Source organism: Thalassophryne amazonica, chromosome 14 (genome assembly GCF_902500255.1).
Source record: "Thalassophryne amazonica chromosome 14, fThaAma1.1, whole genome shotgun sequence".
NCBI classification, from domain to species: Eukaryota; Metazoa; Chordata; class Actinopteri; order Batrachoidiformes; family Batrachoididae; genus Thalassophryne; species Thalassophryne amazonica.
Genome location: NC_047116.1, coordinates 21,494,714 through 21,522,517, shown reverse-complemented (window position 1 = coordinate 21,522,517; position 27,804 = coordinate 21,494,714). Strand labels below are relative to the sequence as shown.

The 27,804-nt window shown below is 40.7% G+C and overlaps 2 protein-coding genes across 2 annotated transcripts in view; both read left to right on the top strand.

Annotated features, from left to right (window-relative positions):
• The window catches only part of LOC117524787 (follistatin-related protein 1-like), a 69,503-nt gene extending 59,732 nt beyond the window's left edge, over positions 1-9,771 (top strand). The window contains exon 11 of the mRNA XM_034186607.1: positions 8,479-9,771. Coding sequence (XP_034042498.1) covers positions 8,479-8,520 — 42 coding nt within the window. The 3' untranslated portion in view covers positions 8,521-9,771. The remainder of the gene's footprint in view (positions 1-8,478) is intronic.
• Positions 9,772-14,204: 4,433 nt separating this feature from the next.
• LOC117524786 (leucine-rich repeat-containing protein 58-like) lies at positions 14,205-26,782 on the top strand. Its single transcript, XM_034186606.1, has 4 exons — positions 14,205-14,847; positions 23,753-23,881; positions 24,007-24,284; positions 24,364-26,782. Exons 1-4 carry the CDS (start codon positions 14,384-14,386, stop codon positions 24,555-24,557), a joined length of 1,065 nt encoding a protein of 354 aa, XP_034042497.1. The 5' UTR covers positions 14,205-14,383; the 3' UTR covers positions 24,558-26,782.
• The last annotated feature ends 1,022 nt before the right edge of the window (positions 26,783-27,804 follow it).

Below are 27,804 nucleotides of genomic sequence, written 5' to 3'. Positions count from 1 at the left end.
TTATTATAACTTGCAAAATCATTTGGTTAAATTAAAACAGTGGAGATTGTTTTAATTGTGAACTGTTATGAGAAAAATGTTATACAAGACAAAATGTGTAGCATTGGTCAGGATCAGATCATCCCCATGGTGCAGCCAGTGGGCTAGACATCATGAGTGGACAGGGAGTCACGTGGTCAGTCATTCATGCGACATTTGCCTTGTGAGCGAGGTAACTTCAGTTTCACTGTACCGATTGTCACAAAACTTGGTATATGCATTGCACATTGTGACCCCAAGAAGTCTATTGAGTTTGGGATCAAAAGGTTGAAGGTCAAGGTCACTGGAGCATACTTTGTAAAAAATTGTGAGTGCAATAACTCCTTTTTAACTGGCCAATTGTCACCAAATTTTGTATGTGTGTTAGGCACGGTGACCCCAGGAAGCCTACTGACGTTAGGGTAAAGAGGTCAAAATTACTCAACTGTACTATGCAAAGTCTTCTGCAGAAAACTGTCACTTGTAGCTGTAAGCTTATCAAGATTTGTCCAGGGCCACCTTGGGTTAGCACAGACTGTGCTCTTGTTGCCATTGAGGTGGATGTATCAATCAATCAATCAATTTTTTTTTTATATAGCGCCAAATCACAACAAACAGTTGCCCCAAGGCGCTTTATATTGTAAGGCAAGGCCATACAATAATGATGTAAAACCCCAACGGTCAAAACGACCCCCTGTGAGCAAGCACTTGGCTACAGTGGGAAGGAAAAACTCCCTTTTAACAGGAAGAAACCTCCAGCAGAACCAGGCTCAGGGAGGGGCAGTCTTCTGCTGGGACTGGTTGGGGCTGAGGGAGAGAACCAGGAAAAAGACATGCTGTGGAGGGGAGCAGAGATCGATCACTAATGATTAAATGCAGAGTGGTGCATACAGAGCAAAAAGAGAAAGAAACAGTGCATCATGGGAACCCCCCAGCAGTCTACGTCTATAGCAGCATAACTAAGGGATGGTTCAGGGTCACCTGATCCAGCCCTAACTATAAGCTTTAGCAAAAAGGAAAGTTTTAAGCCTAATCTTAAAAGTAGAGAGGGTGTCTGTCTCCCTGATCTGAATTGGGAGCTGGTTCCACAGGAGAGGAGCCTGAAAGCTGAAGGCTCTGCCTCCCATTCTACTCCTACAAACCCTAGGAACTACAAGTAAGCCCGCAGTCTGAGAGCGAAGCGCTCTATTGGGGTGATATGGTACTACGAGGTCCCTAAGATAAGATGGGACCTGATTATTCAAAACCTTATAAGTAAGAAGAAGAATTTTAAATTCTATTCTAGAATTAACAGGAAGCCAATGAAGAGAGGCCAATATGGGTGAGATATGCTCTCTCCTTCTAGTCCCCGTCAGCACTCTAGCTGCAGCATTTTGAATTAACTGAAGGCTTTTTAGGGAACTTTTAGGACAACCTGATAATAATGAATTACAATAGTCCAGCCTAGAGGAAATAAATGCATGAATTAGTTTTTCAGCATCACTCTGAGACAAGACCTTTCTGATTTTAGAGATATTGCGTAAATGCAAAAAAGCAGTCCTACATATTTGTTTAATATGCGCTTTGAATGACATATCCTGATCAAAAATGACTCCAAGATTTCTCACAGTATTACTAGAGGTCAGGGTAATGCCATCCAGAGTAAGGATCTGGTTAGACACCATGTTTCTAAGATTTGTGGGGCCAAGAACAATAACTTCAGTTTTATCTGAGTTTAAAAGCAGGAAATTAGAGGTCATCCATGTCTTTATGTCTGTAAGACAATCCTGCAGTTTAGCTAATTGGTGTGTGTCCTCTGGCTTCATGGATAGATAAAGCTGGGCATCATCTGCGTAACAATGAAAATTTAAGCAATACCGTCTAATAATACTGCCTAAGGGAAGCATATATAAAGTGAATAAAATTGGTCCTAGCACAGAACCTTGTGGAACTCCATAATTAACTTTAGTCTGTGAAGAAGATTCCCCATTTACATGAACAAATTGTAATCTATTAGACAAATATGATTCAAACCACCGCAGCGCAGTGCCTTTAATACCTATGGCATGCTCTAATCTCTGTAATAAAATTTTATGGTCAACAGTATCAAAAGCAGCACTGAGGTCTAACAGAACAAGCACAGAGATGAGTCCACTGTCCGAGGCCATAAGAAGATCATTTGTAACCTTCACTAATGCTGTTTCTGTACTATGATGAATTCTAAAACCTGACTGAAACTCTTCAAATAGACCATTCCTCTGCAGATGATCAGTTAGCTGTTTTACAACTACCCTTTCAAGAATTTTTGAGAGAAAAGGAAGGTTGGAGATTGGCCTATAATTAGCTAAGATAGCTGGGTCAAGTGATGGCTTTTTAAGTAATGGTTTAATTACTGCCACCTTAAAAGCCTGTGGTACATAGCCAACTAACAAAGATAGATTGATCATATTTAAGATCGAAGCATTAAATAATGGTAGGGCTTCCTTGAGCAGCCTGGTAGGAATGGGGTCTAATAAACATGTTGATGGTTTGGATGAAGTAACTAATGAAAATAACTCAGACAGAACAATCGGAGAGAAAGAGTCTAACCAAATACCGGCATCACTGAAAGCAGCCAAAGATAACGATACGTCTTTGGGATGGTTATGAGTAATTTTTTCTCTAATAGTTAAAATTTTGTTAGCAAAGAAAGTCATGAACTCATTACTAGTTAAAGATAATGGAATACTCAGCTCAATAGAGCTCTGACTCTTTGTCAGCCTGGCTACAGTGCTGAAAAGAAACCTGGGGTTGTTCTTATTTTCTTCAATTAGTGATGAGTAGAAAGATGTCCTAGCTTTACGGAGGGCTTTTTTATAGAGCAACAGACTCTTTTTCCAGGCTAAGTGAAGATCTTCTAAATTAGTGAGACGCCATTTCCTCTCCAACTTACGGGTTATCTGCTTTAAGCTACGAGTTTGAGAGTTATACCATGGAGTCAGACACTTCTGATTTAAAGCTCTCTTTTTCAGAGGAGCTACAGCATCCAAAGTTGTCTTCAATGAGGATGTAAAACTATTGACGAGATACTCTATCTCCCTTACAGAGCCTAGGTAGCCACTCTGCACCGTGTTGCCACATGGCATTAGAGAACACAAAGAAGGAATCATATCCTTAAACCTAGTTACAGCGCTTTCTGAAAGACTTCTAGTGTAATGAAACTTATTCCCCACTGCTGGGTAGTCCATCAGAGTAAATGTAAATGTTATTAAAAAATGATCAGACAGAAGGGAGTTTTCAGGGAATACTGTTAAGTCTTCTATTTCCATACCATAAGTCAGAACAAGATCTAAGATATGATTAAAGTGGTGGGTGGACTCATTTACTTTTTGAGCAAAGCCAATAGAGTCTAATAATAGATTAAATGCAGTGTTGAGGCTGTCATTCTCAGCATCTGTGTGGATGTTAAAATCGCCCACTATAATTATCTTATCTGAGCTAAGCACTAAGTCAGACAAAAGGTCTGAAAATTCACAGAGAAACTCACAGTAACGACCAGGTGGACGATAGATAATAACAAATAAAACTGGTTTTTGGGACTTCCAATTTGGATGGACAAGACTAAGAGACAAGCTTTCAAATGAATTAAAGCTCTGTCTGGGTTTTTGATTAATTAATAAGCTGGAATGGAAGATTGCTGCTAATCCACCGCCCCGGCCCGTGCTACGAGCATTCTGACAGTTAGTGTGACTCGGGGGTGTTGACTCATTTAAACTAACATATTCATCCTGCTGTAACCAGGTTTCTGTAAGGCAGAATAAATCAATATGTTGATCAATTATTATATCATTTACCAACAGGGACTTAGAAGAGAGAGACCTAATGTTTAATAGACCACATTTAACTGTTTTAGTCTGTGGTGCAGTAGAAGGTGCTATATTATTTTTTCTTTTTGAATTTTTATGCTTAAATAGATTTTTGCTGGTTATTGGTAGTCTGGGAGCAGGCACCGTCTCTACGGGGATGGGGTAATGAGGGGATGGCAGGGGGAGAGAAGCTGCAGAGAGGTGTATGTATGTTTCAGTAATTTGTCGGCCCAAAGGGATCGAAGCCCGGCGCTTCTGGACTCACATTCACCGCCAAACACCCCCCAGGTGGACACGATAAACTGACTCTGTGAAGGATAGAAGAGGTGAGGTAAGGCAACAGCTACAATTAATATCCTTCAAAGGCACACACTATCAGCAACACAATCAGGTCTGTCTTTAAGCTTTATGTAAATGAGCAGCTTCTCACAACAGGTGGAGGATCATCAGTCCGCACGCCACGGCCGTGAGAAGCGAGCTGCACAATTCTCATCAATGTTCAAACATACTGCGTAACAAAATACCAAATTACTATTAACACTTATTCAGACAATCAATCACCTCTGATGTGTGCTGACAGCATGTGTCCCTCACCCGTCCTCCTTCACAGGCACGATGTGTCAAACCCAGGCGCGGTCCTCAGCGTCTCACAAACGAACGTCACAAGGTCGAGTTCCCGGCAATTCTGCTTGAATCACTCATGGCTTAAATGCAGAACGCCATCTCATTATCTGCTTCAGCTGAAAGTCTTTAAGTTTGCACGTGAGCATCATCCACAGGTGCTGCAAATCATGCTGATGAGGGTGAAGGACTCTTCTGCCAGCACCTTCTCCACAGACAAAAACCAGTTTGCATACCACCTGGAGAGCAAAGAAAAGAAAACAACACAAAAACATCCAGCCAAACCCCCCAACACACAACATTCTGGGCATTATTACTTTCAAGAACAAAACTTAGAAGCACTTTCACAAACAAAAACCTTAATGCTGACAAATTATACCTTATTTGCTGCCTGATTCTGTTTTTTTGTTTGTTTGTTTGTTTGTTTGGGTTTTTTTTTTTTGAGGTGCAGCTCCATCCAGAGATGGGAGTGGGTGTCTTCTTCTGCAAGCCTCCTGTCCTGGACACGAACATGGACTCCCAAAATTTACTGTATATTCGTATTGTCAATTGTGTCTGTATCATGGCCCAAGCTGCGGGTCACCCCTTTGAGTCTGGTCTGCTTGAGGTTTCTTCCTCAAATCATCAGAGGGAGTTTTTCCTTACCACTGTAAGCTCTAGGGGTTGGTAAGGTTAGGCCTTACTTGTGTGAAGCTCTTTGAGGCAGTTTTGTTGTGATTTGGCGCTATATAAATGAAAATAAATTGAAATTGAATAGAAGAGCACTTGGACGGGGTTTTACCTCTGCCAAGTCTGTAAGCGCATTATCTTGCTTTTTTTTATCTCCTGGCTTTACTTGTTTACTTACAGCTCTCCCAAAATGAAAGGGACAAATAAAGAAATTAATGGTAAATAAATAAATAAAAATTAAGAGTTAAAAAAGAACACAATTAACAGCCATCACAGAGTAGAAAAAAAATCTAACAGGATATAAACAAAAATGGCGGTCACAAATTAAAGGAATGTGTGAGTTGTAATAATAAAAATAATAATAATAATAGCAACAACTCAGTAAAACACAGAACAGAAATATGAATTGACATACTGTTTAAGGTCCTCACATTATTGCAGTCTTGCATTTTGTGTGGTGCGTTAGTTTGTGCAGATCTTTAACCCTTGAACTGGTGGCCGGTTTGACGTATGTGTTCTTCCCATTTGCACACATTTCTAAACGTGTATAGCTTTAGCCATGTTGTCATCTTGAAGGCATTCACTGCACTTATCTCTGTCTTCCAACTGTTTTAGCTTTTTTTTTTTTTTTTAAATAACAAACCAGACCATCATATTTTATTTACCAACTGACATTTCTCCTTTTTCATGGTTTCTACTTTGGTCTGAACGGTATAGACGTATAAAGACCAGAGCTGACATCGTCAGACAGTCAGTTGTTGTGGAACCTGTCAAGAATATTTATGATCTGAAACCGCTTTCATATACTGTATCAGCGCGCCAGTGAAACTGGCTTGTATTTATTGCAATAAAGTACAAGTGACCTTGTACACAAAGCGTGACTTAGCATTTCTGCGGTGCGCCTGCTGTGAGTGTGTGCGCTTGCATAAGGCTCAAAGGTGCAACTGGAGCTCTGGCTGGGGGCCACGGCTGTGTCAGCAAGGTCATGTACTCCAGAAAAGCAAATTGTACAACCACTGTGAGCAAAAGCAGCTCTGTGGACACAAGTACAGCATAGCTTCATGAACTTTGAGTTATATGATGTTGGGGTTTTTTAACCCTCAAGCGACCAAGCGGGGTCTTTTATGACCCTGGGCATATAATTTTAATCAGAAAAAAGTTTCCTCCCATGAATTTGTCAATCTGTTTGTCCTGCATTTGTTCATAGAATTTTGCAAGTATTGGCCGATCCATGTGGCAAGTATAATCCAAACTTGTGGGAGGTCACTTATGACCCCAGGAAGATCTATGAGATTTTCAACATTATACCTTCAGATGGTTTTGTAATTTGCCAACTCTAATCACTATATTTTACCGTCTTGCAGGGAAGAATGGCCAACAGACCTAGAATAGCAAGATTTACAGCTGCACAAGCATCGAGATTGATTCCTGATGTCCAGAGTGAGGATGAAAAGGATCATGGACAAATATTTTAAAGAGTGAAATAAAAATGAAGAACCCTAAAATAATAATTTATATAGAAGTGTTCCAGTATAAAGTCAGTGGGGTCATGAATAACCCCACTTGGACATATTAGTCGCTAAAATAGCTTGGTCGCTTGAGGGTCAAGGGCAATCAGTTGGGGGAAAAAATGGTGAGGACAAAAAAAAAAAAAAACAGTTACGTGTAAACGACTCCAACATAAAACTTATTTTAAAAAATGTGGTTTCAGTGTGCATAAAGTACAGTATGGCTAGGAAAAAAAATTGCAACACTTTTATTTCAGGATTGTCATTTTTAGAAAATTGACTTTGTTCTTCACTACTGACAAAATCAGAGCAGGTAACTCAGTGGAATAAGGAGTTGGGCGACCCACATGTAGACCTGGGTTTGGCTCCCAGTCAGACTACCTGCGTTAAATGGGAAAGTAATCTGCTTAAGACTGGTGTCTTATCCCGGTGCAGTGGGAGACACACATTTGCTTCATGATACGGTATTCGGCGATAAGAACCAGCACTAGTGGGCCTTGGGACCTGTAAAGGATTCACTTTGTTGTCCCACATCTAACATGGGGGAATACCTTATAATTGCAAACGATGCTTTTAATGTGTCATATGTAGGGATGGGTATTGATAAGATTTTATCTGTCGATACCATTATCGATTCCCTTATCGATACCGCTTGTGAATTTTTTGTGTACTAAAAGTAGGCTTTACAGGTTTTCTATGTTAACAACATTTTATTGTCTTAAAGTAAATAAATATGAAATTGGTCACTGGATCCTTAAACTCTGGACATAATAAACTCTACATGGTGGATCCTTGTTCTCTGGACATAAACAAAATCTGTAGTTTTTGTCAAAAGCATTTCATTTCAGACATTATTGGCATGAATGCCTTTCCATACATCTGAGCGGAGCCCTTGCAGCTGGCTGCGCTGCATGTCAGGATGTAATTCATAAAGAATTCAGGATGTCTCATTTTGGGAGGAAAAAACGTTGTAGTCGATTGTAGTTTATTGTCTGTATTACAGGGTTTGGAAAGAGGTGTCATTTTATTTAAAGCGGCAATTCGTTTTGAAGTTATTAATTTTGACTGGACTCTGACTCGGCAAAGAGCCGCGCAGCATCTGGAACACCAACGGAACGGAGGACGATTTTCGTTTCTTGAATGCAACAAGACAAAAGTCCCAGTTAGTGACTTTAATCCACACAAAAGTGACTCACAATTGACATATTTTAATGGCTTTGAGAGGGGTTAAGAAGCGGACTTGCCACTTCTGAAGAGCAGCGAATCAAAGAACCAACGAGCCAGTGGATCAAAGCACTGCTTTATTGGTTCATGCTTCAAAGTGGAGTCGCTCTGAAGAAACGATTGATTACAGAGCCGCTGCAGGGTCTGTAATCAGTGTACAGAAGTGATCATTTTCCTGACAAACACCCTCAAAAACGACCGGTGGATCGAATCATTTCTTAAAATACCCAAAGTTTATAGGTTATAGCAACAGCTACAGGAGCCTGATCAGTGGAGGAGCTAGCCTCAAAGCTCGATCACACTAACATTAACACATCTTCAGGATCACTGCTGTGGTGCTGGTGGAGAATAATGCTGGATCTATCAACATTTATCTGCGGTTCCTTAATATAAGAAACTGTTTGAGCTGGCTGAGGTTTTTTCTGTCGAGCTATGGTTTACTGTGGAAGTGGAGGTCATCTTTGTGCAAGTGGGGACATCTTCACTGAAGTGTGCACGCGTGTGCGTACCCATTTCCACTTAGCATTGACTCAAGACAATTTATACCTCTATATGCAAATATGTTAAATAATACACGATGTTTCTCCTATTTTTCCTCATTGTCATGAATACAGGAAACAGCTGAGAAGATGAAGAGCAGCACAAAGGAGGCCTAAATTAAAGAACAACGAGGGAGAGGACATCAGCACCTTTCCCCCCACACATGACTGGTGGCCGTGACTTTTATACATTTCTCTCTTATGTTAATTGTACTTTTTTTTTACATTGTTTGTCTTCACATTAGATTCAGGTGCCATTTAAAGACTATTATAGGATTACTCTGTGTTCAGTACTGTCTTGTTGTATTTTTGCTCCTGTACACTATTGGGGTCCTGTTTACTTAAATCCATATATTTTACAGTTATTAGGAAAAAGCCTTCATATTGTCGCTGTTTTGTGATATAAATTCACTGTTGGAGAAATTAGGAGTTTGGAGAATCCTACTGAAATGTACAACTGTTCTTCAGGAGATTTCTACAGACCTTCTTCAGTTTGGCGTTTGGACACGGCTGTAGATACAAGAGCTGTTCCGGTGCGGTCGTGGCTGCGGGTATGACACATTTCCATGCAATGGTGCTAGGACACTCTAAGCGGCTACGGCAGAACTGGCCTGTCAGACGCTCACTCACAGACCCTCGCCAGGTGAACGGGCTGTTGTCTGATGCTCGATCTCGGGCCATTTATTTAATTTTCATGAAAAAAATCTTGAGGACTCCTGCTGTACCACTAGAGGGAGCCTGTGTACCACCTGAGTGAAGAGATTAAGCTCAACTAAAAACAGGGCCTACATTGATGAATGTCAAATTTCTCCTTTAATACTGGTGGGTTCTGTCGTAGCTTCTCGGTGTGTAGGACGCCATTGCGTGGAAATGCCTCGTAACTGTACCCACGACCATTTCAAACCTATTCCCACTGCCTTTACATTTAGCAAGTTGGTTGAAGAAGCATTCGGACTGGTGGCATGCAAACGTAAAGTTACTCGTTGTCCGTTCCTGTTGCCACCATAGATAACTACTTGATTAATGCACTTGTTTCTTTCTAGATTTATTAGGCTTTAGTTAGTAGCTCTGGATTAATTTGTATCTTACCACTAATATAACCTTTTTATTTGTGTTGTTTTTGCTGCAAGCTTTTTTGCTCCTGTGTATAGATTGTTTTGACGTGACTTCGAATTAGTCTTGTCCCAATGTTATGTTCAGGCAGCTCTCTCTGGTGCTCTTCTGTCAAATCCGTGTCTTACAAACCTGAAGTGGTCGAGCTTTCGATTGAGCGCCACTGAACCCAGCTGAGACCTGGTTTGACTATAAGATGGTGAGAATTGAAACCAAAGCCTGTCAATGAAAATGTTTGTATGAAACCCTCCAGATCAAACATGACTCTGGACCCAGCAACAACACTATACCTGTGCTTTCAAAACTCTTGGAACAGAAGGATTAGCTGCGCTGTCAGCCATTGTAGCTTAGACGCATCAATAGCTGGGTGCATTTAAACGTATGTGACTGAGTGCGTGTGTGTGCATGTGCATGAACATATGATGTTGATTGTTTATCTGTGTCTATTTTTGAAGATTTGATGACAAAAATCAGTGCCTTAGACCTGCAAATGGGATCCTTTGCCTGCACGTGGGCGGTTACGCCGCACGGCAAAGCGAGAGTGAAAGTGCTTTACTGATTTAGCAGTAAACTCGCATTTTGTGGCTCTGTCCGTGTTAAATGTCTATGTGAAAATTGCTTTTGTAGGTTCAAGCTAAGTCTTGATAGAAGTGCAGAGACTGTAAGGAAGATGTATGTCTGCCAATAAACCACATAAACCACCACACGGTTTCACTGCATTACATGGGACAAATGTTTTGATTCTTCAGAACCATTTTGGTTATTGTGATAAAATAATGATGTATAAGCATGAGTAATAGTCTGTTCAGAAAATGTTTCATGTTGCACTGTTGTAGTGTTTTATTAAGACTGCTCAATATTTAACTTTTGGTTTATTTGCCATGAATGTGTGTGAATTTCATTCATTCATTCATTTTCTGCCGCTTATCCTCGGTTTGGATATCCTTGGCCAAATCCTGTAACTCTTCCCAGGGGCCACCGCCCAGTTGGACATGCCTGGAAGATCTCCTTAGGGAGATGACCAGGGAGTATCCTCACCAGATGCCCGAACCACCTCAACTGGCTCCTTTTGATGGGAAGAAGTAGCGGCTCTACTCAGAGTCCCTCCCGGATAATCGAGATTCTCACCCTGTCCAGGAGTGTAAACCCAGATACCTGACAGAGAAATCTAATTTCTGCCGCTTGTACCCGCAATGTTATTCTTTCAGTCCTTACCCAAAGCTCATGATCACAGGTCAGGACAGGAGCAGAAATCGAATCAGTCCTTCTGGCCTGCCGATACGTGTCTGCTAATTCTGGAGACCTCTGTGCCGACCAAACACGAAAGGCCTCCTTCTTCAGCCTGACAACTTCCCTTACCGCTGGAGTCCACCAGCAGGTTCTTGGGTTGCCGCCACAACAAGCACCGACAATCTTCTGGCCACAGCTCAAAGCAGCCACCTCAGCAATGAAGGACTTGAACATTTACCACTCTATTTTCATGTCCCCAACCTCCCTCGGGATCTGGGAGACATTTCTTCAGAGGTGCAAGTTGAAGGCCGTCCAGATAGGCTCTGCCACCAAACATTCCCATAAAACCCTTACAACATGTTTAGGTCTTCCAGATTGGCTTGGCAGCTTACCCTCCCATCTGAGCCTACTCATCACCAGGTGATGATCGGTTGACAGCTCTGCCCCGCTCTTCACCTGAGTGTCCAAGACACATGATCGCAGGTCTGATGACATGATTACAAAATCAATCATGGACCTTTGACATAGGGTGTTCTGGTACCACGTGTACTTATGAACACCCTTGTGCTTGAAGAAGGTGTTTATTATGGACAATGCCCAGCACAGAAGTCCAACAACAAAACACCACCTGGGTTCAGATCAGGGGGGCATTCCTCTCAATGACTTCCCTCCAGGTTTCGCCATTGTTGCCCACATGAGCATTGAACTCCCCCAGTAGAACTAAGTAGTCTCCGCAGGAACCTTTTCCAGGATCCCACTAGAGTCTCCAAGAAGGTTGGATACTCTGAACTGCTGTCATTCACTGGGGAAAACTCCAAAATAACAGCACTCAGCCGGGGGCTTGTGAGTATCCCTACATCCGCCTTAAATATTTAAGTAAAAGTAAGTCCCTTCAACTGCTCCCTTGTTTGCACTCAGGGTCGCCACAGCAAATCCAAGGTGGATCTGCATGTTGAATTGGCACAGGTTTTACACCGGATGCCCTTCCTGATGCAACTCCTCATTACATGGAGAAATGTGGCAGCGGTGGGATTTGAACCTGGAGCATTCTGAACTGAAACCAAGCACATTAACCACTTGGCCACCACCCCTGCCATGAACATTTAAGTATTTGGTTAAATAAATACCTAAATATTTATAAGAAATTGAATATTTCAGGAAATGCTAGATATTTAGACAAACATAACTAAACATGTTAAACGTTTAGCTAAATATTTGATTATCATCAGATGCTTTAATATTTAGCTGAACATTTCAGTATTTATTTAGCATTTCCTGAAATATTTATTTTCTAATAAATATTTAGCTACATGTATTTAAACAAACACTTAAATGTTCAGCTAAATATTTAAATGTTAGGTAATAATTTCACTGGTGCTTGTCAACCTTTTAGCAGGATACCTCAAAACGTGATGAACAGATTTCAATGAAATTTGGTGAGGGGATAGAAAATATTCCAGGAAATAAGTGATAAAATTTTGGACGTGATTCGGAATATATTCTGGAACTGAAATCCAGAAAAATCTTTGCTTCATAACAACATTAATGTCAAAAAGTTGAGAGCGTGTTGATGACAGTTAGTGAGCAGATGGATAATGTCATACAAAATGTGGGATTTTATTTGGAATTTGATCTGGAGCATATTTTGGATCCAGGATCCAGAAGAGGTTTTTTATCAATGTGTGGCTGTGACAGAGGTACAGTATGACCTCTGAGGGTCTTCCACTTAGTATTAGGTCCAATCCCAGTCCTCTCCCTCTCCCTTCATTTTGCACATGTAGTCTTTTGTATCCAGGGTTACCGACACTTCTTTCATCAGGAATGTTGAGGCAATGAAATGGACCTTCAAATGCATGGACATGAAACAGTGTGAGGCACTTCTCAGCTGTTTCTCATTCTGTGCACATCCAAACCAGTCTTGCATAATGCAACAAAACAGGGGTGTTGCATAATAACATGGAACTCTGCAAAAAAGACGAGGATCATCGGCCATATGATGCTGACATTGGTACGAGAATTAAAAACTAAAAAATCCTCCAATTAGGGCAGTTAATTATGGAAAGTGCATTAAAAACTGCTCAAAACAAAAAACGCTTTAAGTTGTATTTGGGCGTGAGACGCACGGGTTGAGTGTGCGGTATCAGCACAAACCATTCGGAGGATGGGGGTGTCAGTGAAAAACAATTTTTAACCAGCACCTCGAACATGTCGAACCGAGCAGCTTGTTTTGCTGCTCCAACAAAATAGCTAGAAAGATATATGGAGATATATATCGTTTCTTGCTTATTTGAATTATACCAAAGAGTTTGCTTCCTTTCTAGGTAGTCCCTGCATTTTTTCCCCTTCTTTTTGTTTTGTAGTTCTTACTTTATATTTCTGTATTTTGACAACACTTTGTTGTATGAAATTGTAGTCCTTACGAAAAGATGTATGTTTTTCTATATTCTGTTTTATTGTGTTCAACTTAAAAAAAAAGTTTCCGGAAAGAAGAACCGGATCTACGTGCCATAAACTTATGTTAATTCATATTACAAGGGCAAATTTCCAATGAGGGAGGTATTTTATTATTATTATTATTATTATTATTTTCGGCCAAAGCATGCTTCAGCTTGGTTCAAAATTCCCTGCAGATTCCTCACGAAGGCATTCGGCAAATCTTCATTTGTATGCACCTCCATTACTGCATTTAATAGCCTTCCAAGCAGTATAAATCAGCTGTTAAACGTCATTTTTTAGGGAATTAACTCACCAGGAGCAACACTTTTATGTATTTTTAGTAGTCACGTTTTTTGTTTGTTTTTTTTCTTTTTGGTTTAGTTCTCTTTTTCTTTTAGTCATTCTAATTGGGACAAGTCATTCTGTTGTTTAGTTTTATATTTTTTTGTTTTTGTTTTAGCTGCAGTTTTCTGTATTTTTCTTTAGTATCCTATCTTTTTTTGTTTTTGTAGCCTATCTTTTTATCATTATTTGTCATAATTATTATTTGTTTATTATTCTTAGTTATTATTAGATTTACTATTGGTATTACTATTATAGATATTGTCATCATTACTTTTGAATTATTATTTCTCTATTATTTATTTGTTCGGTTTTTTTAATTGTTAGCATTACAAACACTGTAACCATGATTGTCTGTTGACTTGTAAGGACCACATTAGAAATAAGCGTTTATGCTTTCATGTGTTCCTGGTTTATAATGTCATATTTACATGTTGCGTGTTTGTATGCTTATTTGCGAATAAACAAATAAATAAAAACAAAAAACGCTGACACTCCCATCCGCCGAATGGTTTGTTCCGACACAGCACACTCAACTCGTGCGTTCGTTTCACCACCAATAGGGACTCAGTGGGCGGGGATTGTCTCAAAATGAGCCTATCGCTGGTCTTAGAAGTCAAAGCAGAGCTTCGTTGTGGGAAAGGGAAGTTGTGCTCATAGTTAGCTTTTAGCAAAAAAAAAAAAAAAAAAAGGACATGTGGTGTTTAAATGTGTTAAACTGTCGTACAGAAATGATTTCAGCTCCCACGTTAAGAACACGTTAAATGCTGGCGGTAACATCACGGAGGCAGGACTTGTATGAGGTCCTTGTTCGGTGTTTTCGCTAAAAAAAAAAAAATAATAAAAAAAAAAAGTTAAAATGGAGCTCCACGACGGCCAGAGTTCGGCGGCGGTAGGTGACGGAGTGCTCGATTTCTCCCGCTTGCGTCTGACCAGTTTTACCGGCGACACCGTCAGCGAGGAGAGGAAAAGAGAAACCAGACAGCTGTACTTGAACCACAACCGGCTGTCGTCGTTGTCGTCCTCCGTGTGCCTTTTCTCCAACCTGGAGTTTCTGGACATCAGCAACAACGGACTTTCGGTCATCTGCGAGGATGTGACCCGGCTGACCAGACTGAGGACGCTCGTAGCCAGAAACAACCGACTGGACGAGTTCTCGCTGCCCAAAGAGTTCGGGTCTCTGCAGCTAGAGGTGCTCAACTTTAGTGGGAACCGGTTTGAGGAGATCCCGCTTCAGTGCACCAAGCTGCCGCGTCTGCAGTCTCTGTCACTCGGTGGAAACAGACTGAGAAGTATACCTGCGGAGATAGAAAACCTAACCAGGTAAATTGTCGCCCAGCACTTGGTGTCAGTGAGAATTTTTATTTTATTTTTTAAAGACATGAAAAGTTAATTTGAGTCATTTTTTCCCCCTATGGTTCGATTTGGTACCGTAGCATCGTGGTTGTACCAGGCAAAGCAGTGTTGCTATGGTTACCGCCTGGAGTACAATAGTTTCAGTTTAAAAACTTGGAGCAAAGTGCACAAGTTAAACACATTAACAGCACTGTGGTATGGTTTCACCAGGTAGAAATGCATCCATATATAATACAAATATTAATAGTAACAATGCGTAAAGTATAAAATACACTTATTTCCAAATACAGTCCTCAAGTAAAGAAGAATAAATAAGATACAAATAAAAAATAATGGTGTGTGTAAAATGGAAAAAATATAACTCAATGTTAAAATACCCATGGCCGTATGAGCATTGTCGTGGGTGCGACGATTTACCCAAACTGACTCCAACGACAGACCCAGACTGATCAAATATGACGAGACGAAGTACTTTTATTTATTTTCGGAAAAATGCGCTCACCTTTGCGTACAGTGGGACGCACTGCTGCCTGCCTCGCCAGGGCTCATAACATCAGAAGTTCAGAGTCGTATGCCCCCCCCCCAAAAAAAAAAAATTGCCAGTACTCACAAATGTACTTTAACATCCCTTGTTTATTGTTTCAGCATTCTGAAGAGGCAGCGAGACAGAGGGAAGGAGGGCGAGAGAGAGCAAGCGATGTCTATTAATGTATCATTTTGAGAACGGAGTGCATTTCCAAAAATATATAAAAGTATGTCATTTAGTCATGTTTGGGTCCGTCGTTGGAGATATTTTGGGTCAGTCTGGGTCAGTTTAGGTAAATTGTCGCACCCCATTGTCTTCTTTATTATTTGCAGTTGTTTTGGTAGCCCAGTGCAAAGTATGTGTGTGTGTGTGTGTGTGTGTGTGTGTGTGTGTGTGTGTGTGTGTGTGTGTGTGTGTGTGTGTGTGTGTGTGTGTGTGTGTGTGTGTGTGTGTGTGTGTATATACACACTCAACAAAAATATAAATGCAACACTTTTGGTTTTGCTCCCATTTTGTATGAGATGAACTCAAAGATCTAAAACTTTTTCCACATACACAATATCACCATTTCCCTCAAATATTGTTCACAAACAAGTCTAAATCTGTGATAGTGAGCACTTCTCCTTTGCTGAGATAATCCATCCCACCTCACAGGTGTGCCATATCAAGATGCTGATTAGACACCATGATTAGTGCACAGGTGTGCCTTAGACTGCCCACAATAAAAGGCCACTCTGAAAGGTGCAGTTTTATCACACAGCACAATGCCACAGATGTTGCAAGATTTGAGGGAGCGTGCAATTGGCATGCTGACAGCAGGAATGTCAACCAGAGCTGTTGCTCATGTATTGAATGTTCATTTCTCTACCATAAGCCATCTCCAAAGGCGTTTCAGAGAATTTGGCAGTACATCCAACCAGCCTCACAACCGCAGACCACGTGTAACCACACCAGCCCAGGACCTCCACATCCAGCATGTTCACCTCCAAGATCGTCTGAGACCAGCCACTCGGACAGCTGCTGAAACAATCGTTTTGCATAACCAAAGAATTTCTGCACAAACTGTCAGAAACCGTCTCAGGGAAGCTCATCTGCATGCTCGTCGTCCTCATCGGGGTCTCGACCTGACTCCAGTTCGTCGTCGTAACCGACTTGAGTGGGCAAATGCTCACATTCGCTGGCGTTTGGCACGTTGGAGAGGTGTTCCCTTCACGGATGAATCCCGGTTCACACTGTCCAGGGCAGATGGCAGACAGCGTGTGTGGCGTTGTGTGGGTGAGCGGTTTTCTGATGTCAATGTTGTGGATCGAGTGGCCCATGGTGGCAGTGGGGTTATGGTATGGGCAGGCGTCTGTTATGGACGAAGAACACAGGTGCATTTTATTGATGGCATTTTGAACGCACAGAGATACCGTGACGAGATCCTGAGGCCCATTGTTGTGCCATACATCCAAGAACATCACCTCATGTTGCAGCAGGATAATGCACGGCCCCATGTTCCAAGGATCTGTACACAATTCTTGGAAGCTGAAAATGTCCCAGTTCTTGCATGGCCGGCATACTCACCGGACATGTCACCCATTGAGCATGTTTGGGATGCTCTGGACCGGCGTATACGACAGCGTGTACCAGTTCCTGCCAATATCCAGCAACTTCGCACAGCCATTGAAGAGGAGTGGACCAACATTCCACAGGCCACAATTGACAACCTGATCAACTCTATGCGAAGGAGATGTGTTGCACTGCATGAGGCAAATGGTGGTCACACCAGATACTGACTGGTATCCCCCCCAATAAAACAAAACTGCACCTTTCAGAGTGGCCTTTTATTGTAAACAGTCTAAGGCACACCTGTGCACTAATCATGGTGTCTAATCAGCATCTTGATATGGCACACCTGTGAGGTGGGATGGATTATCTCAGCAAAGAAGTGCTCACTATCACAGATTTAGACTGGTTTGTGAACAATATTTGAGGGAAATGGTGATATTGTGTATGTGGAAAAAGTTTTAGATCTTCGAGTTCATCTCATACAAAATGGGAGCAAAACCAAAAGTGTTGCATTTATATTTTTCTTGTGTGTGTGTGTGTGTGTGTGTGTGTGTGTGTGTGTGTGTGTGTATATATATATATATGTATATATATGTGTGTGTGTGTGTGTGTGTGTGTGTGTAAAAATATAGTTATTTACATTAATTATTAAGATCGTACTGTCTTATGTACAATTTGTTCATTTTCAATAAAGCCCCTCTATTTTGTCATGTGATAATTTCACAAGGACCACAATGGAAATAAGCATTTATGCTTTATTGTGTTATAGACTTTATTGATCTCACAGTGGAGAAATTCACATTATGACAGCTCTTAAAACACACAAGATGAGTATCATTGGTACATTCACCTCTGTATGTTTATGTTGATGTTGCAGAATAAACTCAGTCAATCATAAACAATATTTTATTTACGTTTTAACTGCGTCTGCAGGAGGGAATATGTGTGCGCATACGTGAGCTTTTGACAAAAGCGCAAGTTAGCTTTAAGTGCTAACATCTGCGAGATGTCTTGTAAATCACTCCAGAGGTGTTATCATGTTATGAAAACAGCGGTTCAGTTTTAGAACTGTTTATTTGTAACTAGCTTTTACATAATATATTAGAAAGAGGTCATATTTACACACAAATGCAGCACAGCTAGCTAGACCAATGAGTGATATCACCACACGAACGTCTGTGAGATGTCTTGTAAATCAGGTTCCAAAAACAGAGTTTTCAGTTTTAGAAGTGTTTATTTCTTGCTAGTTTTTACATACTATATGAGAAACATGTTATATAAACACATAAATGATGCGTTGAGGTTTGGGACAGTGCCTAAGGAGTGGCAAACTGGGGTGGTAGTCCCCATATTTTAAAAGGGGGACCAGAGAGTGTGTGCCAATTTCAGGGGCATCACACTACTCGCCTTCCCTGGTAAAGTCTACTCCAGGGTGCTGGAAAGGAGGGTTTGGCCTATAGTCGAATCTCTGATTGAAGGATTGAGGAACAATGTGGGTTCTGTCCTGGTCGTGGATCAACCGACCAGCTCTTCACTCTCACAAGGATCCTGGAGGGTGCCTGGGAATATGCCCATCCAGTCTGCATGTGTTTTGTGGACTTGGAGAAGGCGTATGATCTGATACCCCATGAGATACTGTGGGAGTATGGTGTGAGGGGGTCCCTTCTCAGGGCCATCCAATCTCTGTACTCACAAAGCGAGAGTTGTCTTTGGGTGGTCGGAGGTAAGTTGGACTCGTTTCCGGTGCAGGTTAGCCTCCGCCAAGGCTGCACCTTGTCACTAATCTTGTTTGTGATATTCATGGACAGGATATCAAGGTGTAGTCGGGGGAGGAGGGTTTCCAGTTTTGGTGGGCTCAGGGTCTCATCACTGCTTTTTGCAGATGATGTGGTCCTGTTGGCTTCTTTGGCCTGTGACCTCCAGCACTCACTGGATCAGTTCACAGCCAAGTGTGAAGCAGCTGGGATGAGGATCAGCACCTCTAAATCTGAGGCCATGGTTCTCAGTAGGAAACCGATGGATTACCTACTACAGGTAGGGAATGTGGTCTTACCCCAAGTGATGGAGTTCAAGTACCTCGGGGTCTTGTTCATGAGTGAGGGGACAATGGAGCGTGAGATTAGCTGGAGAATTGGCAGAGCAGGGGCTGTATCACATTTGTTCTACCATATTGTTTTGACAAAAGGGAGCTGAGCCAAAAGGCGAAAGGGAGGTGTTCCAAGCACTGCCATCTGGGAGGAGACCCCGGGGAAGACCCAGGACTAGGTGGAGAGATTATATCTCCACACTGGCCTGGGAATGCCTTGGGATCCCCCAGTCAGGGAATGTTGATGTGGCATTGGAAAGGGAAGTCTGGGGTCCTCTGCTAGAGCTGTTGCCCCGGCACCCTGATTCTGTATAAGTGGTTGAAGATGAAGAATGAGTGACGCTTCAAACATTTTAGGTTATATGTAAAGTGTCTAGAAAATATAAAACTTTCACTTTCTGATAAACTGATAAAAAGTATTGAACTTTTTCATGTTACAGCTTATATCAAAGTCCTTCTCTGTTCCACTCTAGCATGAAGCTTTGTATGTGGTGATGCAACAGATAAAACTTTCACTGTCCGAGAACTGCAGTATAATTAATCAACTTTCAAGTTCTTTTTGTATAGGTGGAGATTAGGCTAACAAAGTAGCAGGGCATCTTAAAGCCAACCGAGACATCCACTGAAATAATTCCAGATTCCCTCTTTGAAAATGGTCTGTGACTGTTGACTGTCAGCGTATGTGAAGGAATAGAGCTGGGCTTTAACGATAATGTTCTTTTCACTGCAATTCCAAGCTGCCGTCGTTTGCAGTCTGGCCCCAAAACAGCAGTCCTCAAGGTTGTACCTACATGCAGAATACTGTGCTGAAATCAGCCCTCATCTGCAATTTCAGTAAGTTAAGCAGAAAAATGATAGTCTTTTAGAAAACTGAACAAAGACACTGTGTTTGTGTGGTATACTGTGATACAGCGCTTTTGACCAGTCAAGTCACAAAAATGTTGCTATTGTTTTATCCATAAAGTGAGAAAGGTGTTAAATTTGTGAGATGAAGCTCTGATTTCCACACAGGGCACTTCTCTCTTATGAAGGAATGACGTGTACACATTCTATAAAAAAAAACAAAAAACACACTGGTAATACAGATTTGATTGAAGAGTCGCTGTGTTTTTGTATATTTGTGTTAAGCACACAGTCATGTGATTTGTTCTTTAAAAAGTTGAAATCAGAACTTTTCTGTAAAATTGCTCAAAATGATTAAGTGAAAGAGTAAATTAATCAATTGATTAATCATTGCAGCTCAAAACACATCTAAATCATCCTGTTAAGAGCTGGTACGTACAAACCCTGGTACTGTATGGTAAATATGTGTGAAGTACCTAGGCGGTTATCTAAATCTGGGTGACTGTGCAAGAAGGAGACTGGTGAGAGAAGCCACCAAGATACCTGTCACAACTCTGAAGGAGCTATAGGTGTCGGTGGCATTGATCGGAGAGAATGCGAGTGTGTGCTTCGTCAGAGGAAGATACAAAGATGTGGTATTTCAGCTGCAGTTTGCCAGAAAGAACTTGGCAACTCAAACCTGGATATTGTGTTTTTTTTGTTTTGTTTTTTTAATAAGGTCCTTCTCTGAGCCTGAGTATCGGCTCATTTGGTGCACAGCCACCAAGGACTTTATAATGACTAACTGTTTCACAGTCACTGTGTCATCAGTTCCACCAGAGAGAGGATCAGATGGCTAACTATCATTAATCCACCATCCGCCACACTCTCCCCTCTCACAAACTCACCGTCTGTGTTTGTTACGGCGCTATGCTTCATTACGAGCTCTACCCACAAACACCCGTGTGATTGTTGTTCGCTGCTGGTTGTGAAGCATTAAATACAGGTTCTCACTGTTTGAACTGTTGTTGGAAAAGCAGGCAATACTAATTTGCTTTGTAATCTTTGTGCATGGTTCTCTTTGATACTGTACCAGAGGTGGTCTGATTTCTTGCAGTTTTTATAAGAGTCAGGCAGATTTCTATTAGAGGGTGATTCATGACCCCTTCAGATTTGTCCCAGAAAAGTAGATATATGTTAGAAAGGGGTCCTGGAAATTTGGGGTCAGAATGAGCCAAAATGACAAAACCACACAATTTCGGTTTCAAATGCTCATATTTCCGTGCGCCCTGAGTGACCCTCCAAAAAGTGAAAATTTTGGCGGCTGACTCAGGGCGCAGCCCACAGGTGGCGCTGCAAATCGCTATTTTTTTGTAATTGTGCACATTTTCACAGGGGCGGTGTGGCCTGCACTCTTAGTCAGCCAAGGTCTTTTATGCATATAATGATAGATTAAGACCTCTTACTTTTGATTTTGATTAAAATTTTGGCGGCTGACTTTGGGCGCACAAGTATAGGGGGCGCTTTTTGTCGCCAAAATGCAAAATTACCACTTTTTTGCAAAGTGATTTCTCCATGCGCCCTCAGTCAAAAGTGATGAAATATGGCTCATATTGTCACTCAGCCTCTCTAGTTTCAGTGGTAAAGAGACTTTTGTGACTGGTTTTGGTATTGACCCTTTTTGCACCGTTTTGTTGGACCACTTCACGAAGAGGCCAAATATGGTAAATTGGCAAGGTCCTCCGATTTTCATGAGGCTTGCAGAATTTGCTTCCATAAGAGGGTAAAGGGGCCTCTGTAAGTTTGAGTGCAGTGTGGCAAGCCATTCTGGCTGTAGGCTGCCACCTGGTGGCCAAATAGGAACTAAACTGCAAAAATAAACAAGGTTTGGCTCTTATGAAAAATGTACAAAATTTGATGAGAATAGGACAAATGGTTCATGAAATATATGGTTATTTGAAAGTGTTTATTTTTGACACATTTTCATGTTTTTGGAGAGTCCATACCTGATAGACTAACACAAATGAAAATCAATTTGACTCACTCAGGGTGCACGGAAATATGAGCATTGGAAAACAAAATTTTGTGATTTTGCCATTTTGGCCCATTTTGACCCCAAATTTCCAGCCCCCCCCCCCCCCCCCCAATAAAAAAAGCGGTCCCTATCAAGGATATATAAAAACAATGTGATTTTTGTTTGTTTCTAACGTATATCTACCCATTTTTTTTTCTTTTTTAAATGGGGACAAATTTGAAGGGGTCATAAATCACCACCTGCCTGACTCTTATAAATACTGGCTCTTAAAATTTGTATAGCTGCATTGAAACACATACAAACACAAACATGTTTGCGAAACTGTGTGACTTTGGCTCCCCGTGTGATGCATATGGGTTTTTAATGTAGCATCAGTCATCCACTTTTTCATTGCTGGCAAGAGTTATCTTGAGACTTCAGCAATGAAGTGTTCAGGTTTTTGACACCCTTCTCCTACTTGGTTGTTGTGACCTTGTGGTCTGCAGCAGCAAGTGTAAGTGTTTCAGCTGTATTTAAACATACATTATAGCCTCTGAAATCCTTAAACGGGTAAATAGTGGACATGGAGTAGACTGGTGGTTTGTGACAACAACCACATACAACATCCCCGGGTTGATACCCAATCCATGAGGACGTCTTGTACTGTCTTGACTTCTCCAATACAAATTTTAAAAAAGTACATTAAAAATATACTACAGACACAATTTATTCATTGATTATCCATATGTCTGTTAACCCTCTGAACCTCAAGCCATTTCTGAGTGTTTTTCATATTTTTACTCACTCTGTGCTCACTTTTTACTGCATTTGCAAGTCCAGCACCTCTAAGGAAACAGCACAATCATGGCTAGGAGTATGTTGAGCTCAAGTGTATTTTCTAGAGTATATATATCCGCTATTACTGAACAATATGGATTTTTCAGGGGCCGATGCAGTATTGATGCTAAAATAAATAAATATGAGACCAGTATATCTGCTGATCTATACATAAAAAAATTGCAATGATTCGTAACATTTTGTTATCAAACTCTTATGACAAAGGAATGTAATTGAGGTTTGGTATTTACAGCTTAAACCTGAAATTTCCTATTAATATCGATAAATGCAACCAACCAATGTACACTTCACTTGGTTTGGCAGTTGGCATCTCGCATACTTAAAATAGCCTCCTGTATTTTGGCCCCACCTAGCTGGCAGCATAGTGATCACATGTCTCTTGTTGCTTTAAAATACCCACTGTTTGAAAATGAATGTCAGTTGATCGCTTTGCCTCTGTCTTGTTGCTAATTTTGATAGAGGGGTGAGGGGGTCCCAACCATGCTTGAAACATCGTAAACAATGCCATCAGAGCCCCCCCTCTGCTGGACAAACAATGTAATGACACCATTTCCAACAGCCAAATTGTCTTCTGTTTATTCATTCAAATAAGTTTTCATATGAGCAAAAACAATGATACCGATGTATTTGCGAAAGGCTCATATCTGCAGATATTATGTACATGTGCTCAACAGTGTTACCAATATTGGAAAAAAGGGGCGACACCACATGCTAAGAGTTCCATTTTCTGTTCTAGGATCTCTCAATAATGTTACTCTTCTTTCTGTGCTCATCGTTCTAGCCGACGATTATTTTTGTTGATTTCCACTGTGAGTGTTGTTGGGTTGTGGTATTTTAACAGTCACCAAGCTAGAGCTTGTAATAACAAAAAAAACTATCAACTAATAAGAAAATAAATCTACCAACTCTTAAAAAACATTCTAAAATGTGATGTCAGTCTCAGAATGTTGCTTATTGACAGAATCCAGTCGGTGAAAAGACTTAGTGCCGCGTGATGTTATTTCTGTTTCGTCAGTCTGGAGTTGTTGTATCTGGGTGGAAACCTCATCTCAGCGATACCTCCAGAACTGGCCAACTTGCCCTACCTCACCTACCTGGTGCTCTGCGACAACCAAATCCAAAGTGTTCCCCCACAACTCACCAGGTACAAAACATCCAAATTTTCCTTTTTTTTTTTTTTCATATGATATTTTCCCATTCCTGAAATAATATTTCATGTTGCCAAACAGACTATTACGAGATTTTTCAAACTCATCTCTCTCACTCCAGACTCCACTCGCTCCGATCCTTAAGTCTCCACAACAACCTGCTCACCTACCTGCCCAGGGAGATCCTCAGCTTAGTCCACCTGCAGGAGCTCAGTCTCCGTGGCAACCCTCTGGTGGTGCGCTTTGTCAAGGAGATGACCTACGACCCTCCCTCACTGCTAGAGCTGGCAGGACGTACCATTAAGAGCCGAAATATCCCGTACTTGCCCTGTGATCTGCCGTCGCCCCTGCTGCGTTACTTGGACCTGGCCAGCAAGTGTCCCAACCCCAAGTGCGCCGGTAAGACCTTTTAATTTTAGTTTTACCTTTTGTGCCACGCTGCTGTAGTGCTACTGACCTCACTGTCAACATTCCACAGGCGTCTACTTCGACTCATGTGTGCGCCATATCAAGTTTGTGGACTTCTGCGGGAAGTACCGGCTGCCTCTCATGCACTACCTGTGCTCGCCAGAGTGCACATCGCCGTGCAGTTCCAATCCACAGAGCGATGCCGAGTCGGAGGAGGAGAACAGTGTGCCTGCCGACCGCCTGCAGAGGGTCCTGCTGGGATAGAAGGAAGAGGCTGGACTGGATCCGTCACTGTAGAGGAACTCGACCACGTCAGACTGTGCGACGAACACAAAACATTGGTGCTGGGAAAAAAAAAACTTATGATCTGGATGTCTGTGTTCACACTCTTGCCACATGCTCATGTAGGTAGCACGATCAAAGCAAGTGACTTGAGATTTCCTGTGTTGCCTCACAAATCCACATGCCTTCACCAAACTGTCAGTCTGACAGATGGCCACAGGAGGGCAGTAAAAATCGCATTTGGATGACCACAGTGATGAGCAGCAGAATAGTTTATCAAATGACACTTTTATTAGCTTCTTTTCCTGATCAGCCAGAACAATAGGAAGCTATTTTTTCCTGCAAAATAACAAAATGAACAGCACAATTGTTTTTTGTTTTTTGTTTTTTTTTTTGTTTGTTTTTTTTGGGTCAGTAAATAAGCAACACACAAATGGAAAAACCTTGTAGTTTTCCAAAACTGTTCTGATTGTTGCATTCTTTTACAAATGGCAAAGGTTCATGTTTTTTTTTTTTTTTTTTTTTTTTTGCTAGTAACTGCATAGTGTTTCTTTAAACAAATTACAGTAATATATATATTTTTAATTAACTAATTAAGAATTATATGTGGAAAGCGCTTGTTTAGAGGAAATGTGTGTACAGCAGCTGACAGGAAAAAAAATTCAACCAGCCACTCAGAACATGATGATGCAATACGAATACATCTTAATGACAGAGTTGTACACAAACACACCTTCTATTGCAACATGTGCACACGACCTTGGCTGCGAATATATCTCGGTGAAACATGCGAGTTGAGATTGCACATGCAAAACCTTTTAGCGATGTGACTCTGTGCCGTATTGCAGTATCACGTGCATTGCGTGGTGTCACATAGATGTAATTACAAGCAGAGAAACGCATATGCTATGTACAGGTGCACACTTATTTGCACCGGATTTGGCAGATTGTTCAGGTGGAGAGTCATGAGAGCAGCGGAGAGAAACAAGAAGCTGTGCACCTTGAAATTTGGGTGCTTTAAAGGCGTTACAGCTTCTTCTGCCTGATGTATTTTGTGCACGCAACATATAATGCGTTCTGATACTTTCATTATTTTGTGCACATTAGAGAAATGCTTAAATAATTTTGGCAGTGCATCCAGCCATTAACAAAGATGAAGTGCTGGTTCACATGCATGTTTCTTTCTGAGCAAACAAAATCTATTCTGTGCTCAATTAATGTATTTCCAGGTTTGTTGTTAGCCACATAAAGACCAAATAACATTTATCTCACAGGGTGTTGGTTTTTTTTTTCAGTTTGTCAATTTGACATTTATGTGCACAGGAGCTAATCAAACGTGGGAAATAATTGCATCTTGTGCGCACACTAACATTTTGGGTGCTCAATAAGAATCTGTGCAGCTCCTGATTTCCTTCACTGCAAGCACAGTGGCGCACACTGTAATGTGTGACTTGTTTTCTTCTGTTCTTCAGAAGCATGTTTCTGCATTATGTTAATAAGGAGTGATTGCATCATATCATAGTGCAGCGAGTTTCCAACTTAATATTCAGTGTGTAAATACTGCATTTTACAGATCTGTAGTAAAACAGCACGACTTCTCAAGCCACATTAGAACACAAACAACACAGCTTTAAAAGATGCATTTTTTTCTGAATTTAATCGCTTTGAGGACAAAAACTAAAATTCCAGTGGGAGGTTAAAGTGTTTATTGTGGCTGCTTCTGACCCACCTTGTTCTTGTTTGTGGAAGGATGTGGATAATAATGCTTTGTGTCTGTTTGTGAGCAGAAGGAAACCCAACCTTATTGTTCAGAAAACACAGCAATGCTCCTTTATGTTACAGTAGCTCCTACATTCATGCTTTAATTAATGAAGTGCCTTCTTTTAACACAGCATTGACAGGAATATGACACATACAACCTGAAGTGTGAGAAGATTAATATTTGGAGCTATAAAATCCTTATTTAAAGGGTTTTCATTCTTACACTTAACCATCATGAAATGTTAGTTTAAACTGAAGTGCTTTTATACATTTTGTGTCAGGCAGACTGTGTATTGTTATTACAACTACTACTACAAAAAAATGGTGGATGTGATACAGCAAATTATATATTGACACTAATCATATGCGCTCCATTAAGACAATGTAAGTAGCCTGTACAGTGTAGAATAATTAATAATAATAATAAATACAAATCTTAATACCTATAAAGTGATCTTGTGTTTGATTATGAATGTTGTAGGATTATACATGTAGCCGCTGAGAGGTGAATGTAGGAAAATTAATTTTTAATAATTATGGAAAAAGTGAGATTTATGTGCAACTTTTTATTACCTCTGTGAACAAAGTTGGGCAGAGGTCATGTTTCCACTCTCATTTGTTTGTTTATGAACAGCCTGGAACCCACAAGTTTTCATATTTCGTTATGAAATTTTGATGGAGGATTCATATCCTCCATCAAAATACTTAATTTTTAATACTTAAAAAAGAAAAAATACTTAATTTTCAAGGTCATAGGTCAAAGGTAAAAGTCAGGAAAAATATTTGGAAAATCCCTATCCTTTAACATTGAATACATTCTCAAAAATTCATAACTTTGTCAAAAAAGATCACATTTAATTCATATTTGAGAGTGGTATGTAGGCTGGTATGTTATTGACTGACAAAGTTTGATCCAGATCTGATACAGATTACAGATTTTGTGGCCTTTTAAACTTAACATTGAAAGCCCCTTTTAATGTATATTTTACATTATATCTTAATCATTCCCCAATCACTCTCATATTTGAAAGTCAGGTGCAGACTGGCACTCACTACCACGTGACAAAGTTTGATCCGGATCTGATCTGGAAGGTGGATTTTGTGAACATTTGAAATTAATATTGAAAAGCCCATTTGGTGAACATTTTGCATTAAAATTTAATCGAAAGTGCCTCAATCACTCTCATTTGTGACAGAGAGGTGCAAACTGGCACTCTCAATGAATAGACTAAGTTTGACCTGCATCTAATTTGTATTGCGGTTTTAGTGGTTATTCGATTTCAACAGCCCTTTGATATCAAAAGCCCTTTTGATCTATATTTTTATTTATTTATTTATTTATTTATTTAAAGCTTATGAAAAGCAACTTCTAACAAGACTTTGACCTTGGAATTTTTTTTCCAAGGTAAAAATTTGTGGAATTGGAAAGTAGTGTTGGAAGAGGTCTGCGCTCTACAAGCGCGGTGCG

What these genes read in the sequence shown, in the direction of transcription:
- LOC117524786 (XM_034186606.1), top strand. Translation starts at nt 14,384, where the DNA reads ATGGAGCTCCACGACGGCCAGAGTTCGGCGGCGGTAGGTGACGGAGTG. An exon ending in GTTCCCCCACAACTCACCAG is followed by an intron (nt 23,882 to 24,006) that starts GTACAAAACATC and finishes CTCTCACTCCAG; the next exon opens with ACTCCACTCGCTCCGATCCT. An exon ending in TCCCAACCCCAAGTGCGCCG is followed by an intron (nt 24,285 to 24,363) that starts GTAAGACCTTTT and finishes AACATTCCACAG; the next exon opens with GCGTCTACTTCGACTCATGT.